General features: G+C 42.2%; 1 protein-coding gene across 6 annotated transcripts in view; it reads left to right on the forward strand.

The window, feature by feature from the left end:
- ATXN10 (ataxin 10) overlaps positions 1 to 20,230 on the forward strand; it is a 141,504-nt gene that overhangs the window by 31,174 nt on the left and 90,100 nt on the right. For all 6 annotated transcript variants that reach the window (XM_061582452.1, XM_061582455.1, XM_061582449.1 and 3 more), the window contains one exon: positions 17,207 to 17,303. In XM_061582452.1, the coding sequence (XP_061438436.1) occupies positions 17,207 to 17,303 (97 nt within the window). The remainder of the gene's footprint in view (positions 1 to 17,206; positions 17,304 to 20,230) is intronic.

Raw genomic sequence — 20,230 nt, forward strand, 5'->3', positions numbered from 1 at the left:
CAAAGTGAGTTTTTATGCATTTCTGGACACATTTAAGCACAACAATTTGAGGTATTTTGTTTCTGCTATCTCTAACATTTATGTCCACAAACATTTAGAAGAGTGATGGTTCAGTGTGCCTGATAGAGGCACCATGAAGTAGGGTTGATTTATATTTTTAAAGGACTTACATCATAGCGTGTAATGACTCAAGGAGATATGAAAACTCAGTCTGGTTTTTGGTTCATTCACATTCTAGTTGCCAATAGATTCAGCTCTCTAGTGATGGGCGTGCACGTGTGAAGTGCTTTCTTACTCTACAGTAGAAGATAAGGTAGCTGCCTTCTGATCATAGAGTGCATTGTGGAATATAGCTGAAAATGCAGAGGTTGGAAGATTACTTTTAAAAAGGAATAAATTACCATTACAATTACAATTGTTCTGAAAGAAATTGATTACTTTACCATTACTCAAAAGTACTCAATTACACTTAAGTTACATAAAAAAAACCCTAGAGTGCCTACAAAGTGCTGGCCTCGGCTGCTGCACACTAACTCGCCTAAAGCAACATTAAAAATAAACACACACAAACACAGAGGTGGTAGAATAACACTTTTTATCTATAAGATAGCAGTGGTGGTCTCTCTGCTGATAAGGGAGGTGGGGAGAGAGGCTGAGGCCACTACTCAGATGTTTGCAAATCAAACCAAGTGCAAGCCCCCCTCCCCCCCACACACTGTCAGTCAGCAAGCATAATCTCTCTCACCTAATCACTTCCTGGACCCTGCCCTGCCACCAAATAAGGGACACCCACCAAAGCAAACATTTTCTCCTGAGGTGCAAAAAAGTTGAAACACTGCAAATGCAGCAAAGTAGCCAGGGAGGGCGGCGGAGGCTGCTTTGCATGCCAAGTGTGAACACAGCACTCACTCACTCACACACACACACGTCATCTTTCACTTACACCGTTCTTTATCTCCATACTGCTGCTGCCTCCTTCTCCTCCTTTATCCATGTTCTTGCTCTCTGGCTCCTTTCTCCCTCCACTCCATTCTTTACCACCACCACCATCCATTTTTTAAAACAATTGCCTTCTCCACTCCACCCCATCTCGCTCTCCACCTCCTCCTTCGTCACCTCCTACACACCCACAGAGCACGAGGGAAGAGCAGTGCTACATAGAAGCCCAGTTTGAGGCACATGATTTTCATCCACAAATGAGAGGAGCAGAAGACTTCCCCTGCTCCCCCCCCCAAGTAATGCCCAAATGTAATGTGGAAACATTACAATTACTCCTCAAAAGTAATAAAATTACTCCTCGTTCTTTTACAGTGAAAATGTAAAGGAATTACCCACTCCTCAAAAGTAATAAATTACAAGTAATTCGTTTTTTGGAACCAATTACTTCTAAGCTCTGTGAAAATGCATGTTGAAGTTACAGATGTGCCTGTATGAAGATTCAACACGTCAAGCACGTGTAGGAGATGGTTCTGTTGTGCTAGAAAACTAGTTCTTAAGGTGCTAGTTCTTAAGGTTGGCAGCAGAAGGGATCTGACCCTTTTTAAAAGACTGGCTCCTCAATTGCTGCAAAAATTGGGCATTAAACGGCCCTGCCCTACCATTGCTAAGAACTTGTGCACATATAACATCACTTTGGTTTTGAGAGAGGCCATAGCTCAGTGTCTAGAGCATGTGCCCATCATGCAGAAGGTCCAGATTCAATCTCTGGTATCTCCAGTTTAGAAATGAAGTAAACAGTGCAAGAAAAAAAGTTGGGGGGAGATCAGATAGCAGATAATGTGAAGGATCTCTGCCTGAAGCTTTGGAGACTGGTTCCAGTGAGACTAAAGAATAAAAGGCTAGATGAATGAATAGTCTGACCACAAAACTCCTCCATTGCCTTCCTTCCCATTGTCCTACCATGGCTGGAAGGTGGAGTTGTGTGCCTATTTGCATTGACCAACAGCCTACCTTTTAAAATGTACATATTCAGGATGTTACCTTAGAATTTGATAAGCAAAGCTAGAATTCCTCATTCTCACAGAAGACCTGCGTTGAAATTAAATGAAGCAGTCAATTCTTCCAAACCTTTCTATAAATCTACCTAAGTTTGTAACATCTGCTACATCCTGTGAACTGGTATGTTGTATGGTCATGTAATCCAGCAGCAGGACACCATGAATAACTCATAGTGGGTGGCCAGTCAGTCCTGTTCAGTTTTTCTCGGTTACCAAGTGTGGTTGAAGTCCAGGTTAAGACTCAGACCTTTCATTTTCTGCTGATTTTATGCAGTTGCTCTTTGAAGGATACTGTTGTCTGATTATATGTTTAAATGAAGGGCTAATCCTAGGATTGTTTTTGCTATGAGATATGTGAAACAAGAACACTTGTTCTGTAATAGGAAGATTAACTGTTGTCCTAATGCATCAGGGACTGGTGAAGCCTAAAGGAACTTCATGCAATCAATAATATCTAATTTATTAACTACAATTTAGTCCCTCAGTTCCTCAGAGTAATTATACTTGGAAGCCCTGGGGCACTAAAAATGAATAGAGGTAAAGAAATTCCTGAATTAGTTTTTAGACTGCAGAATGAATAAAGTTGCCTTCTGTCCTGTAAACATACCTTTAAAGACAAAGGGCCAGACACATATCTTTACATGCAAATTTGCATTTAACCTGCAAGTTTAAAATGCAGATGGCATCAGCTGTTACAGTCAATAAGAAAATGTCAATACAAGCTTCAGAGGAGGAATTTGTCTTAGGAGCAGAAGGAAAGACTTAAATCTCTCCCTCCACGCATGCTGCAATCCTGCTAATTGTCAGTGATACCCCCCCATGCTTTCTGCTTTTTTAAAAAAACTTGCATTTAACATCAGGTCTCCTACACTCTCTTTTAAAGTAGGAGTGGCCAGCTATGTGTGCTATGTAGGTTTCTTCATGCTTTCTTTAAGTTGCTGCAAATCAAAAATAAAAATATTTCCTAAATATATTTTGATAATACCAGGACAGTTGTGTTTTTAACCAATTTTTCTACATTCTGAAATTAGAGTTTTAGATTATATTATTATTTTGTTTTTTAATTCATGTATTTACTGGAGGGTGGGCAGACGAGTAAGAATTTTGCTAGTGTAAACACATTTACAAGGTTGTATTCACTCGTGATTTTTTTTTTTTAGCTTGAACCACTTTAACCTCAAACCAAATGTCAGGGTTTGTACATGGTAGAGTGGCTTCCATGTGCAAACCATTTCAATTTAAAATTGGACACACAGTAACAATTCCTTTAAAAAATGCCCTGGCCAGCAGAAATTCTGTTAGGATTGAAGAGTAAAATCAACAGTCAATAAGAATCTTTTTGGGCCCTTGTGGTGCGTCCTTCCCTGGCTCTCCCTGTCAGGTTCCTACCTGCTCGTGGTTACTGCCTGTCTCTAGGCACCACCAGGGACTCCACCAGTCCGGACCGCACTCTCTTATGGTTTCTCTCCCCCGCTCTAGCACAGATCTCAACAGATCCCCCTGCTAGGCAACCACCAGTAACGTCCCAATACTAGTATTCCCAGAGACTCTGAATACTGGTATTGTTATTCTCTTCACCGCTGCCACCATTTGTTACAGTTCCCCTTCAGCCTTGGTCATTACCTTACCCTCCCTTCCGGTCTGTGAAACCCCATCCAAGGATCAGGCCTTTGGTAAACCAAATTAAGTATTTATTACAGATAACAAAGCTAACAAGATTAACAAGATTTCTTCTTAAGGCACATAAGCATATGGTTTTACTCAATACTAATCCGAACTCCACCTCCCTCCTGGCAAACAACTCTCTAAACCCCACCAAGCAACCCACTTAGTTCTCTTCTTCCCCCGGATTCCACTCTCACTCTTCCTTTTATACATTCAGCCATTTTAAACACTCAGCCAATCATCTCGCATTCTACTGCCCATTCACTCCCCCTCCTCTTTCACTCCACTTACCATGTATCTTCTAAAACAACAACACTTACCATATATACATTAATATAGGAACATCACATTTCCCCCCCCTTAAACAACAGCAGAGTATTATTCCTGTTCCAGGATTTATACGTCGCGTTAACAAATAAAAGTCTCTATGGGGAAAATGTCTTTCTTTGTTCCTCCGTCTGGTCACGTCACTGCAGTCCCAGCCACTTGCCTGGAAAGTCCATCGGCCAGTACATTGTCCTTGCCTTTTATGAACTGGAAGTCCACCTGATAGTCCTGTAGGGCCCAGGACCACCTCTGCAGCATAGTGTTATTGTTTTTCATAGTCTGCAACCATAACAAGGCCCGATGATCCGTAGTCACTGTGAATCTTCGTCCCCACACGTATGGGCGCAACTTGTTCAGTCCCCACATGACCGCTAGGCACTCCTTCTGGACCGACGAATAGTTTTTCTCCCTCGGCGTCAGCTTGCGACTCAGGTACGCCACTGGATGTCTGGTGCCTTCTCTCTCCTGTAGCAAGACGACTCCCAGCGCCAGGTCCGACGCATCTGTAGCCACGATGAATGGTTTCTCATAGTCTGGTGCTATTAATATGGGTCCTTGGCACAAGGCTTGCTTCAGCAGATCAAAAGCCTTCTGACATTCATCCGTCCATACCACACGCTCAGACCACTTCTTCTTTGTTAATTCATGCAAGGGGGTTGCTATTTCCCCAAAATTTCTCACAAACTTCCTATAAAATCCAGCCACACCCAGAAATGCCCTTACTTGTTTTTTGGTTAAGGGGATCGGCCACGCTTGTATTGCCTCCACCTTGCTCCATAAGGGGGTGATTTTCCCACTCCCCACCTTATGTCCTAAATAGATTACTTCCTTTAGTCCAAACTGGCATTTCTTAGCTTTTATTGTGAGGCCTGCTTTTCTTAAGGCCTCCAATACTGTTGTCAGGTGTTGGACATGCTCAGGCACCGACTTGCTAAAAATGGCCACGTCATCGATATAGGCCACTGCAAAATCTGACATGCCTCGCAACACAGTATTGATTAGCCTCTGAAATGAACTTGGTGAGTTCCTTAGTCCCATGGGTAAGGTCACAAACTCATATAACCCATCTGGTGTACTGAAGGCAGTTTTGGCTCTGGATTGCTCGTCTAGTTCCATTTGCCAAAATCCTTTATAGAGATCTAGTGTAGAGATAATGGTTGCTGCCCCCAATAACTCTAACATTGCGTCTACCCTAGGCATAGGATACGCATCTGGGACAGTAATTTTATTGATTAGCTGATAATCAATGCAAAACCTTGTCGTTCCATCTTTTTTCGGAACCAGGACAATACTTGAGGCCCAGGGACTGATGGATTCCCTGATCACTCCTAATTCCAGCATATCTTCCACCTCCTTTTTGATCTCATTCAAAACTTTCCCATTCATACGGTACGGAACAGATCTGATTGGGGCATGATCTCCAGTATCAATGGAATGTATAACTATACTGGTTCGGCCAGGTTTGTTGCTAAAGAGATTCCTATAGGTTTTCAAAACTCTCAGAATCTCTTCTTTTACTTCCTCCTCTACCTCCTCTGACCATTCCACTTGATCTACCCCTCCTTTGTCTTTGCTTTCCTGTACCAAATCTGGAAGTTTAGGCCCACTTCCCTCAGGGAATAAGGTAACTTGCAACACCTTTGCATCCCTAGTATGGTAAGGCTTTAACATATTTACATGAACCACTTTGCTTTTGTTTAATTGGTCTGTGGTGATTACATATGTCACTGTGTCAAGCCTTTCTCTGATGGTATATGGTCCTTCCCAGTTAGCCTGTAATTTGTCATGTTTCCTGGGTATGAACGCCATAACCATATCTCCCACATCATACACATGTTCCCTGGCTGTTCTGTCATACCAGTAACTTTGCTTCTCCTGTGCTTGACTCAAATTCTTTTCCACTTCCATCATTTGTTTCACTGGTTCACATTCACCCTTTCTCTCAGCAAGCATCGACAGTCTATATAAAATCCCATTCTCACACACAACTTGATTCCTCAGTTTATCAGTGAAAGGAATCTGTTGGGTCAGAGCTTGTTCCTTTATCTGCTTCAAACTTACATCTTAATGCAGCTCTTCCCTGAATTGCTCTGCTTCTTCCCCAGAGACCACTTGATACAGTCTGTCTCCTTCACCAGGCCTGCTAGTGGTTGCTATGGTGACCTGAGGCTGGCTAACAGATTCCACCCTGTTTGTTTCAGCCCCCCTTAATATGGCTTCTTTTTCTCTGCCAATTTGCTGTCTGGTCACTACATAGATCTTTCCTTGGGCGCCCATTTCATCCCTTCCCAGTATTACTGGTTCTTGTTGCTGGGCATTAATGCCTACTTTATATCGGCCCTCTCGGCCTCTCCAAGTCATTTCCACCAGGGCCACAGGCAAACTTTCTGGTTGACCCCTCACTCCTTGGATAGTCACAGTTTCCTGAGGTAATATTACCTCAGATTTTATTAAATCTGGCCTCAGTAATGTCTGAGCGGCACCAGTATCAAGCAATGCCCAATAATTTGCCCCTTGTACACTCCCTCTCTCAGACTTGAATCAAGGTCTGTTACTTCTGTCCAGTTTATCTGGCAGAACTGAACCTTTTTCACTGTTTCTAAAGCCTTGGGCTCTGTTTTCACTGCCCTTGTCTGAGCAGGATTACTACTGGGGTTGGCAACCTCACATTGAAAACGTAGGTGCCCCGGTCTACCACATTTGTAGCATAATTTCTCCTCACTTTTAGGGTACACAGATCCACTCTGGGGTGTCCTGTGCCCTTCAGATTTTACTGGAGGACTCACTCTCTATGGTACCACATCCCTTCTGCTAGCATTATATGGTCTGGGTTTAAACTCTCTTGATGTTTTCCCCACCCAGCCAGTTCTGTTGGACGCGAAGTGATCCGCCATCTCTGCGGCCTCCTGCACCGATGTAGGGGAACAGTCTTTGACCAGGAGCCTTATTTCTGGTGGTAACTGATGGTATAACTGATCCAATATCATGAGGTTTTTCACCTCCTCCACAGACTGAGCTTTGGCACTACTCATCCACTTTCCAAATATATCCATCAACTTTGCTCCCAGTTCCACAAAAGACCTCCCTGTCTGTATCTGGCAGTTTCTGAAAAGCTTTCTAAAATAATCAGGCCCCAGTCTGAATCTTTTAAACACTGCTTCTTTGAATTCAGCATAGGTGACGGGCCTGTCTGAGGGGAAATATTGGTATACCTCAGCCAATTCCCCTTTCATCAGGTTTGATAAATACTGCATGTATTTATCTTCAGGTAGCCCCCACAACTGAGCTGCTTTTTCAAAGGTGCTGAGGTAAATTTGAGGATCTTGACCAGGCTCATAGACAGCAAAGTCCTTTGGAGTAATTTTTATTTTTGCTCCATCTCTGTCCTTTCTTGTTTCATCAGAATGAAACTTCTCTCTTTCAAATTTTAACTTTTCTACTTGTAATTCGGCATCCACTGCTCGTTGCTTCTCCCTCTCCTCAAACCCCATTCTCATTCTCTCAGTTTCCATCTTCAACTTCTCAGCTTCCATCCTCAATCTCTCAGCTTCCAACTCTCGCTGTTTATCTTTTTCCTCAGCCTCAAAGACCCGCTGCTTTTCTTTCTCATCAGCCTCCCTCCTCAATCTTTCAGTTTCCAACTCATGCTCCCATCTTAACTTCTCTCTCAAATACTCTATATAAGCGGGATTGGTTGAGTATCCTTCTGGGGTCTCTTCTCTGACAGGTTGTTTTTGCTGGGCAGTTGCAAATCCTATTAGTGCTACCCTCAATTCATCTACCCCTTTACCCTCGTGAGGTAAATTGAATGTTACGCACTTCTCCACCAGCTCCTCTCTTTTCATTTTTATATATTCAGCCATGGTGTTTGAGTTCACTCACTCTTTGCCACACACTCTTTGCCAGTCACTCTCACAAGTAATCTTGTTTTGTTATTTCTGTTTGCCACACCACTGTTAGGGATTCTCTAGTATTCGTATTTCACTGCTACAGCCAACACCTGTGACGTAGTCTCCTTGGTCACCACGTGTCTTTGGGATTCTCTTTGGTTCGTATCTGGATTCTCTGTTGTTCGTATCCCACCGCTACTGACACCACATGTGGTGCGTCCTTCCCTGGCTCTCCCTGTCAGGTTCCTACCTGCTCGTGGTTACTGCCTGTCTCTAGGCACCACCAGGGACTCCACCAGTCCGGACCGCACTCTCTTATGGTTTCTCTCCCCCGCTCTAGCACAGATCTCAACAGATCCCCCTGCTAGGCAACCACCAGTAACGTCCCAATACTAGTATTCCCAGAGACTCTGAATACTGGTATTGTTATTCTCTTCACCGCTGCCACCATTTGTTACAGTTCCCCTTCAGCCTTGGTCATTACCTTACCCTCCCTTCTGGTCTGTGAAACCCCAGCCAAGGATCAGGCCTTTGGTAAACCAAATTAAGTATTTATTACAGATAACAAAGCTAACAAGATTAACAAGATTTCTTCTTAAGGCACATAAGCATATGGTTTTACTCAATACTAATCCGAACTCCACCTTCCTCCTGGCAAACAACTCTCTAAACCCCACCAAGCAACCCACTTAGTTCTCTTCTTCCCCCCGATTCCACTCTCACTCTTCCTTTTATACATTCAGCCATTTTAAACACTCAGCCAATCATCTCGCATTCTACTGCCCATTCACTCCCCCTCCTCTTTCACTCCACTTACCATGTATCTTCTAAAACAACACTTACCATATATACATTAATATAGGAACATCACACCCTCTTAGAAACCAAGATGGACTGTGGAAAGAAAACTTTCCCCTTTGACTGGAGGAGACCATCTACCTTGAGGAAGACTGACTCCAAGGCTGAGAAGGCAGGCTCCTTATTCAAATTCCAGAGGAGGCATGGTCTTCCCCAAGTCCTCAGATAACTTCCTGCCTTTGTCAAGGGCAGAAAGGCTGTAATGGGGCTCCCTAATTGTGAGACCTAGCAATGAAACGAGAGAGAGAGAACAGCATCCCATTCTTGTAGCTGAACCCCTCTAGCAATTCATAAGACAGAATGGAATGGAAATGTAGCTATAACTAGACTAGATGGGTTATTTTCCTTTCCGTTAGAACACAGTTTTTTCATGTGCAAACAGGTCAATCTTTTTTATTTGTGTTCAAGGCTATCACCCTTCCTGCTACAGCTGCAGCCTTTTGTCTTTTACAAAGTCTGTTTTCCTAGCAAAAGGTGGTGGGCATTCTTGGTGTCCAGGGCTAGTAGTGTGTAAGTGCCACGCCTCCAACACTCCCACAGAATACCTGCTACAGTTTCAGCTCATAAGTATGCTCCTGGTAAGCAGGATGCAGAGTCCCTGCAGGAAGAACCAGTTTTTATGGCTTGGAGACACAAATTGTCACAGAGACAACTCTAAATATTATCCTGGTAGTTGGGAAGGAAAAGCCCACTGTTTTCCTGGTTCCTAGTCTTCAGTTGCTACCAGAATGAGTATAGATTGTTATTGCCCCCCTGAGGGAGGGAGGACATTCACCGACTGTTTCTTAGGTAATTTGGGCCTTCTTTTTATTATCATTCGGTGTGCTGTCACTTTTTTGAGCAAGTATTCTACTCTCCAGGGATAGGCCTTTCTTAAGGAGCAGAGGAAGTTGCTGTAGCTGACCTATTCTGCCCAGGGCTGGCGCCAGGCATGCTGGAGCCCTTGGGCCCCATCCTGTCCCAGGCCCCAGCACATGCACACATGCCCCACCTACCTTTCCCTTGGTGAATGCTGCCCATGCTCTGCGTGCATGCCTGCCATCAACCAAGATGGCAGCCAAGGCTTCACTAAGGGGCTGATGCCTCTGCCCCCATCTTGGTTGATGGCACGCGTGTGTGCTACATGCATAGCACAAGATGGTAGGGGCATCAGCTCCTTAGGGAAACCTCAGCCACCATCTTGGTTGATGGCAGGCTTGTGCCTGGTGCGCAACCAGCTTTTACGACAAGGGAGAGGTAGGTGGGGCATGCAGGTGGGTGTTGCAGGCCTGCGCAGCAGTAGGGGGTTGCCTGGGAGCTCCCTCTCGCAATCTGCTGCAGGGTTGGGAGCTACCTCTACCACGGATACCCACCCACCCTAAGGAGAGGCCCTTGGGATGCAGGGGGCCTCAGTCAGAGCCCGACCTGGTCACCCTCTGGTGCCGGCCCTGATGCTGCCTTTTGAAGTAGACTACCAACACATCTACAAGTCTTGTGTCTCCAAATGGGTATAACAATCCACTAGCTTCCAGTAACTCTCTGAAGGTCTCATCCAATTAGCCCTGATTACAGTCTTGGGGATAGGGGGTGGCTATCCTTTTTGGGTGAAGGGCCATATTCATCCTCCTGGGAGCAAAGCAGAAAGCTCAAGTCACCATTCTTCATACCTCACTGGCAATAAAACTGGTAGAGTGTTCCACATTTCAACAAGTACAGAACAGTAAGGCGTTTAAATTGTGTGTAAATGTTCTAATGCAGGGATCACCAAACTTTCTGGGCACACTTGCAAACTAGAGAAATTGTCATGGGCACCAAGCACATACCACAACTTGTTCTTTATATTGGCCACAGCAGAATGCTTCTTTCAAGCCTAATTTCATCAAGGAGAGGGGACCCTGTGGATACCAAGGAAGGCTTCTGCAGGTGCCTTGTCTGTTTGTTTATTTGTAAATATATTTATATACCGCTATTTCATTTAAAAACATCAAAGCTGTTTACAACAAGCAACCCCTGTTGGCAACCCCTGTTCTATTTCTCTAAAACTAAGTGTCAGTTGTCATATGCACCTTGGATACATTTTGCTCTAGATGACTCTAGATTAGTTTTCCCAAAGAGCTTTTTTTTTTTTTTGTATTATTGCTTTGTGATGGGATGGAAGCAAACTGGGTGGCCAAGTCTGTTCCAAAATTAACCCAGAACTGAAACAGATCTAGATAATCAGTCTCATTCAGAAACAAGAAATAGTCTTGTGGCTTTTTAAAGACATTTTATAGCATATGTTTCCATACACTAGAGACCATTTCATTGTATGCAAGTGGACTCTAGTCCATGAAATCCTCTGCCGTAATAAATTTGTTAGGGTTTTAAAAAAAGTGCTACAAGACTCTTCGTCAACAGAATAGCATTGCTACCCCTTTGGAAACAGTTTCATCTCAGAAAACCTGAAGTTGGACTGTGACACAAAGGGCTAGGGATATACTGTATTAAATTGTCTTGAGTTAAATGCAATTCTTGTTAATTCTACACCTGCATGGGCCAGAGTGCCTCCATTACTAAAGGGCCAAGTTACGCATGGCTATTGTCTTCTCGTAGCTATGGGACTGCTGGCAAATCAAATATCTATTGCCTTGCTAGAACAAGCTTGAACATGCCTTCCTTATATTCTGCTTTGGGGAATTAAATACTTACTCTGGAAATGGCTGAATCTTAGGTAGATTTTATTAAGGGTAAACTCATATAGAAGATTCTGCAACGACAGCTTAATCTCTGCAGTATGTTCCTACATCCCTTTGCATCCTTGGCTATTAGTGCTAATAAAAGGGAATTATTAAAAGGTATGCTCCTTGAATTCTAGGTGACAAATCATGTCAGGGATGCAGAAATATAAACATGTGTATACTAGAAATTTGCACAAAAATGCTGATGAATTTCTGTGTGGACTTTTTTTAAAAAAATGGCAAGCTTATGTGGAAATGTTGAGAACTGAAGACAGGAAGAATGAGAAATTCAAAGAAACTGAAATGGACACATTCACCCAACTACACTAACCATCGAACTCCCATAAGAGGTTATCATTCTGATTTAGTTCCTTTGAGCATATTAAAAACTGCGTTAATGTGAGATAATATAAACTTATTTGAATTCTAACTTTTTAGCAAGGAACAATTGCTTTTTGCTATGGATGTGCTGCAAGGGAAGTAAGGATATGCCTGCCATGGCATCTAGGGCAAGAGTTTAAATTGAGAAACAGTGTCTTGTTTTTTATTTATTTTCTTCAGACCAGGGGGAATTCAAATAAAGCCTTCGCCCAGGCCACCATCCCCTGAGCTTCTGAGGGTGGAGGAACTACCAAGAGGGCCTCCTCTGGCGATCTGAACACCTGAGAGGTCTGTAGGGAAGAAGGCGGTCTTTCAGATATTTAGGGCATAGGTCATTTAGGGCTTTCAGCACTAGGATGAGCACTTTGAATTAAGCTCAGAAACCAACTGGCAACCAATGCATTTTTGTATGTTATTTTTTTGTATACATTACATGGCTGGAGAACTGCATTGCAAAATTCAAATAAGTACAAATTTCAAAGGATGGCTGTGTTTCAGTTTGCATATTGTTTAGGAAAGTAGGTCTTGAAATGCAAATTGAATTGGATTTCTCCCCAGTCCCCAGCTTCCAGTAAAACTAGTTGCTGCCTCTGGCTATAGAAACACCACCTCCTGCTCCCAGACTATATAAATGTGTACGCATGCATACATGAATTACTATTGACCATTTGTTACTCTAGTCTATAAAATGTTGCTAAAGAAGAAGAAAACTCTAGTTACAGAACAGTTATGTTTCTTCATTTGGTTCTGTGAGCCTTAGTTAGGATACAAAGAACTGTGCAACTACTTGTGTAGCTGCCAAGGACAGCAGCCTCCAACCTCTATCTTATCCTTGTTGAATAGCAAACCATTTAAAAAACAACCAACCCCTAAGTACGACCAAGATCTTTTGGCCTTTTAGTGTTCCGGCTTTAGCCTGCTGATGTCACTAATTGCAGGTATGTGTGTGAGCCTCAAAACTAGACACTGACGGTGGCATACAGGCTTTGCTCAAAACTGGGTCTGCCCAAATAATGTAAAATGAGGTTGTGGTGATGGTGGAGGAGTTTGTCTTAAAAACTGAAAGGGAGCCACAGAGCTGAACCTTTTCCTTATCAGCTTCTGGTATTGTAGCCCAGCTGTGGAGAAAAAGGAGTTTGGGTGTCAGTCTGCAGGGAGGAAAGGCACAGGAGAGATCAGCACCCATTTGTCTCTAAAATTGGGTGCACATCTGCTTTGTAAGTGACTTAAAAACATGGATTGCTGCTCACAGCGTGGTTGAACTGGATGTACTTGCCACTAGAGGGGGCTGTAATACATTATTTAAAAACTGGTTACACAACATGATGACCTTCTTTGCCCAGAATGTCCCTAGAGCTGTAATTTTGCTACTGTTTTGTGATGACTAAAGTGGCAAAGGATGCATTAAGATGTGACTGTAGATCCCACTTTTAAAAAATTCTCAATCTTAAATTAAAAGAGGTATTTATATTTTAAGGGGGGTTAAACTGGATTATTTATTCCCATCCTGCACCCCACCCCCAGCTGCAGTGCAAAATTGTGAGACTTTATTGGAGTTGGAGATGTTCAGCAATAGTATTTGTATTTCTCTGGTTGTTTTGTAAGCCAAGAGTAATAATGATCTTACCGCTGCAGTATTTCATTATGCTTATGTGGTGTTTGATGCTTTTGACTTATTAGCCAAAGATCTGTGTTCTTATAAAATAGTACTGAACTTCTAGTTATAAATATTGCTGCTTCATTGAACATAACGTCTTAACATCAGTTCTACATTTGAAATTAATCTATCTGGAAAATCTGTGTGTTGCTTTAAAAATATTTTAAAGTATTACTGTTGGGTAAAGGTATGTCTGTTGAAGTGCCCTCAAAACTATGTTTTTGTTTGCTTTTATGGGAATTTATATCCTACCTGTGAATTAAGTTTTGAGATTGGCTTACCTTAAGCTTATGTTTTGGTGATATTTAACACCAACTGGAATTTCTAAGTTGACCCGTTCACATCATGATTTGATGTTTGTGAAGTAATAAGCTATTTTTAAATATGTGGACTTTTCCAGTTGGTGTGTATTAAAAGAAAAGAAATACTGGTCAAAATATCATTGGGAATAAAATATGGTTAAGCAAAGAAGGCTGAACAGAGCTTTAAAATTTTGAAAACCAATAGTTAAGTTGTTGGTTTAGGCTAGAATTGAGATAGCAGTTAAGTAGAAGTCTATTGATGTGCTATGGACATTTAGCTCAAGAGACTCTAGAACACTAAATTTTACTAAAAGCAAACAACTTTAGAGAGGGCAGAAAGAAAAAAAATCTAAATGGAGAAGTTGCTAATTTCTGGAATGGGTAACAATGGGCAAAATAAATAAATACAGACATGTTATTACTCAAGAGTTTTGTTCATACCTCCCTTCCCATATCTGTCTCTTCCCACTTCCCCTCATTTCAAAGTGTTTAATAAAATGTGCTAATAGGTTGTCAGTGTTTCAGATTTATTTCATATAATTTTAATTTGTTATATTTATGAAAAATACGGCAAATTCATGTAGACTATATATTGTGGTTTCTTTATGTAGCTGCTTCTGCTCATACAGCTCTTCTGTTATCTTTGCCTCTCTCTGGCCTCCTATTATCATCTTCCCTAGCACTGACATTTGGATTGTAAGCTTCTTGTTTTGATTCTGTTACTATGTCCCTTTTTGCACAAAGATTGGCAATGTTATGCTAATATAAACAGGTTTTTCTTAAATCTATGTCATTTGAAGAAAAATCAGTTTTAAGAAGAAAGTAAAAGAGGCTGTTTTATACCTAACCCCAAGTGACCTTATTTTAAGTTTTCTTTCTGTGTGTTCCAAAGGAGCAACGTCCCCAGGCCCTTTGAGTAACTCTGGTTGCCAGCAGGCTCAGTACCTTTCAAAGAGATACTCCTTTACTATTTCCAGGGCCTGGCAAACGACACCTCCATTTGCAATGGGCTGCCCTTTGGTAATAGCTGTTTAACTATATTTTAATATTTAATGGTATGTTTACATGCCAGCCGTTAAACAATTGAAGAAATCGAGAACTTGTAATTCTTGCCAAAATTGCTCTGTATATTAATGTTGTGGACTTTTACAGATTGGCTTTTCTAAAAATAAATTTCCTGGCCTTCTACTTTTTGGGTTGTAGCTACTAACATGCCTAATATTTCATTGAAAGTGAATAATTTTCTTTAACTGAAAATTATGCTGGGAGGAAGATTTACATGGCTTACATTATACCTGAAACTAGCATACTTGATGCATTTAAATTTAAGAAAGCAAATGTTAGCAATGGAGTATTCTGGCTTCAATTTTTTTAGAAGGGATATCTTAGAGTGTTGAGTTCCTTGACTGCGAATTGCAGCAGTTTGCTAAGCTGCCTAAAAATAACGTGGGTAGCAACTGACTTCAATATTTTCCCTTTGAAATATTGCTATTTTACACCCTCTAGCCTACAACAATACTTTCCCTTCCATTAGATTATATTTTTCCTCCACAGTCTCGCTTGCTTGCTTGTTTGGCCACTATAAAATGTAACTTATCTGTTATGTGACAGGTTGAAAAATACTTTTGTCTAAATATTTGAGGCAAAGCAGACACAAACAGTGGTAAATGTTATAGTATACAGATCTTGCTGTCCCTGCCAAACTCTGGGGAAATAAATTTTACATTTCTACCTGGCTGCTTTCCAGCTAGAGTTCGGTAGCAAGCAGACAGTAGGTTAGTCCCCCTACAGTTAACAAAACATAAGCTCTACAATCTAGTTTTAAATTTTAAACAAGATATTTATTAAGGAAAGTCACAATAATTAGGCATTTGCAGAAAATAAAACAGTCTAGTATTATTTAACTTAATAGATGGGAAAAGGTAAGTTTAATTTACATTCTTTTAAAGACTTTGTCTGCACAACATTCCTGCCTTGAGAAATGTTGAAGTGATACAAGGGCATGATGGCATGTCAGGTTTTTCTGATGTGGCTTCATTTCTGCAGTGCTAATAAATTCTCCCCCTTTGTCATACTAAAAATAAAAATGCTTACAGATCAGCTTTGGGATTCATCTTACTTAGTAGAAGAAGGTATATGTAACAAAGGTCTACTTTTCAGGAAAAAAACAAAGTTCTCCTTTCCTTCCAGTTACGGTGGGTGCAGCCTTGTGCTGGCCTTCATGATTCCTATAGCATTAATCTGTCTAGTGTGTTGAGACCCCCAGCTGGATCACATAACAATTTAAGGTGAATTGTGTATATCACTATTTTTCTTTTGGATGGCGTTTTTTTCTTTTTGGTGGAGAAAAGTGGAGACCAAAGAGGAGAGCTGGAAAAAGAGAACATGGGGAAGATTGAAAAAGGCAGATTTGTATGAGATACATTTAAAAGTAGGTCTCATGTTTCAGGTTGTTGATGAACATGAGTCCTGGGCTTGTAAAACTAAAGATTACTGGCCCATAGCTTATTTTGCAAGGCGTAAGAGACTCATCCAGAATGCCCATGAAGACTTTTTTAAATACAGCAATAGGCTTATGGAACCAGTAATGAGCATAACAATGAAGAGTTCTTCATTGCCCTTGCTCTCATGCACCACTTCAGTGTTTTGTGATATCTAAATAAGTCATACTTGGAGCCACTGAAATCACGGAATTTACGTTAACTTAAGTCTATTAATTTCAATAGCTCTACTCTGACTATGACCCAGTTGGATATCTCTCTTTGTTTCTGGCTTGTATTAAGCCAGAGTTTCCGGTTACAGTCAAATCAGGGAACTCTTGTCTTAATGTTGGTTAACTAGCCAGTTTTTATCCTGCTGTAGATGTTGAATAGTTTACCTGTGCTAGGATATTTGTGCTATCCTCATTACTGCTTGGTGAATGGTCTCATTTGTAATTATTTTACATACACATGCATTTAAGCTGAAACACAATTATCACAGTCTGTATTTTCTTGCATTTCCTTTCCTTCTGGCTGCACTAACGTTCCTCTCTCTTAGTTTGTACCCACGAATCTGCCATCCACAGAGGCTTCTGCCATAATAATTTTGTTAGGTTTTCAGATGCCAGAAGACTTTATTGTGTTTGCTGCAACAAACTAACATTGTTACCACTCTAGAAATTGTTCTCAATGGGTGCAGATCTGATAAATTGTGAATAGCAAGCATATAGATTGTGAAAATGCTTATCATAATTGATCCTATGCATGTTTACTCAGAGGTAAGTCCAATAGATTTAAATTGCATTTAGTCCCCAGCAAGTGTGCCTAGGCTTACAGCTTTAATGTGCTTTTAATGTGTTGCTAGACTAAATTATTGTGGATTTGTTGGGATATCTTTCATACATTGTAACGCACCTTGGTCAATTAAATATTTCTCTCCCCCCACCCCCAAGCTTTTCGTTGTAGCCTCCAGTTTCTTGGAAACATTGCAACAGGAAACAGAGATTCTCAGCATAGGATCTGGAAGCTTGCTTTCCCTTCCCTTTTCTTGTAAGCATCAACAGGTATTTTATCTTATTTCCTCCCCTCAAATGAAATATTATATGATTATTTGAATCTTTAGTGACCTTACTTATTATCCCTGATACGCATTTTTTTTGGGGGGGGGTTAAGTTTTTGGAGAACAGGAGAGTAGGGGCTTTATTTGTGGATATAAACCACAGGAGTTAGGACCTGGAAATTTTTCTTGTTTTATATTTGTCTGTAGATTGGGGTTGTTTTAGACATGGCAAGATCATCAGTTGCCTAATATGCTTAAAGTTTAATGCTAGATCATGTGCAAGTAGGTAAGTTGTATTTTTTAGGAAAGATCAGCAGAATGTATCCTGATTCGCCCTCCCACCCCAAAGTACATGGATTTTAATTCATTAATGCTTGTATAAGAAGTAAGTTAACATGACTAATATATTGATAGCTAAAAAAGCTTTTATAAGCAATTCCATCAAAGAACTGAGTTATGAATTTAGAACAGAATTTTGAAATACTGTACAAAAATAGGGTTTAATAGGATCGCTATGCCTTTGAAGAAAGCTTAGTTGATTAATGCTTGATTAAAACTGCATAATTTTTGATATTTATTTATTTATTTATTTATTGCACTTGTATACTGCCCCATTGCCGAAGCTGTCTGGGAGGTTTACAGCAACCAAAAACAATAAAACAAATATACAATTTAAAACACATATTTTAAAAACAATTTAAAACACAATTTAAAAATTTAAAACAATTTAAAACACATGCTAAAATGCCTGGGAGAAGAGGAAAGTCTCGACCTGGCGCCGAAAAGATAACAGTGTTGGCACCAGGCGCACCTCGTCAAGAGTATCATTCCATAATTTGGGGGCCACCACTGAGAAAGCCCTTTCCCTTGTTGCCACCCTCCGAGCTTCCCTTGGAGTAGGCACCCGGAGGAGGGCCTTTGATCTTGAATGGGTGGGTTCGTATCTGGAGAGGCGTTCCGTCAGGTATTGTGGTCCCAAGCCATGTAAGGCTTTATAGGTGAAAACCAGCATCTTGAATTGAGCTCGGAAATATACAGGCAGCCAATGCAAGCGGGCCAGAATCGGTTTTATATGTTCGGACCGTCTGGTCCCTGTTATCAATCTGGCTGCTGCATTTTGCACAAGCTGCAGTTTCCGAACCGTCTTCAAAGGCAGCCCCACGTAGAGTGCATTGCAGTAATCTAATTTGGAGGTTACCAGAGCATGGACAACTGAAGCCAGGTTATCCCTGTCCAGATAGGGACGTAGTTGGGCCACCAACCAAAGTTGGTAGAAGGCACTCCGTGCCACTGAGGCTGCCTGAGCCTCAAGTGACAGAGATGGTTCTAGGAGAACCCCCAAGCTACGAACCTGCTCCTTCAGAGGGAGTGCAACCCCATCCAGGACAGGTTGGACAACCACCATCAGGTCAGAAGAACCACCCACTAGCAGCATCTCAGTCTTGTCTGGATTGAGCCTCAGTTTATTAGCCCTCATCCAGTCCATTGTTGCAGCCAGGCACCGGTTCAGCACATTGACAGCCTCTCCTGAAGAAGATGAAAAGGAGAATTAGAGCTGCGTGTCATCAGCATACTGATGGCAACGCACTCCAAAGCTCCAGATGACCGCACCCAATGGTTTCATGTAGATGTTGAACAGCAAGGGGGACAGAACTGACCCCTGCGGAACCCCATACTGGAGAGTCCAGGGTGCCGAGTAATGTTCCCCAAGCACCACCTTCTGGAGGCGACCTGCCAAGTATGAGCGGAACCATCTCCATGCAGTCCCTCCCACTCCCAACTCAGCCAGTCTCCCCAGAAGGATACCATGGTTGATGGTATCGAAAGCCGCTGAGAGATCAAGGAGAATCAACAGAGTCACACTCCCTCTGTCTCTCTCCCGACAAAGGTCATTTCCATGCCAAAACCAGGCCTGAAACCTGACTGAAATGGATCCAGATAATCGGTCTCATCTAAGAGTGTCTGGAGCTGGCCCGCAACCACTCGTTCAAGGACCTTGCCCAGGAATGGAACATTTGCTACCGGCCTATAGTTATTAAGATTTTCTGGGTCCAGGGAGGGTTTCTTCAGGACTGGTCTCACTACTGCCTCTTTCAGGCAGCCCGGGACCATCCCCTCTCGCAGAGAGGCATTAATCACTTCCCTGGCCCAGCCGGCTGTTCCATCCCTGCTAGCTTTTATTAGCCAAGAAGGGCAAGGATCCAGCACAGAAGTGGTTGCACGAACCTGTCCAAGCAGCTTGTCGACGTCCTCAAGCTGCACCAACTGAAACTCATCCAATAAATTGGGACAAGGCTGTGCTCTGGATACCTCGCTTGATTCACCTGTTATAACGCTGGAGTCTAAGTCCTGGTGGATGCTAAAGATTTTATCCTGGAAGTGCCTAGCAAATTCATTACAGCGGGCCTCAGATGGTTCTACCATGTACCTGGGGCCAGCGTGTAATAGCCCCTGGACAATTCTGAAGAGCTCCGCTGGGCGGCAAATTGATTATTTGATGGTGGCAGCAAAATATTGTTTTTTTGCTGCCCTTACTGCCCCTAAATACAGCTTACCATAGGCACTTACCAGTGTATAATTGCATCCACTAGGAGTTTGTCTCCATCTGCACTCAAGCCGTCTCCTATATTGTTTCATCGCTCTCAGCTCTGGGCTATACCATGGAGCCGTACGAGCTCTACACAGGAGAGGGCGCTCAGGAGCAATCATGTCAACTGCCCAGATCATTTCTGTATTCCACAGTTCAACCAGGGTTTCGACAGGAGCGCCAGCCCTATCAGCCAGAAAACTCCCCAGAACCCTTTGGAAACCATCCGGATCCATTAGTCTCTGGGGGCAGACCAGCTTAGTAGGTCCCCCACCATTGCAGAGGGGGAAAGCCACTGTAAGTCTAAACTTCAGCAAGCAGTGATCTGTC

Source organism: Rhineura floridana, chromosome 8 (genome assembly GCF_030035675.1).
Source record: "Rhineura floridana isolate rRhiFlo1 chromosome 8, rRhiFlo1.hap2, whole genome shotgun sequence".
Lineage (NCBI taxonomy): Eukaryota > Metazoa > Chordata > Lepidosauria > Squamata > Rhineuridae > Rhineura > Rhineura floridana.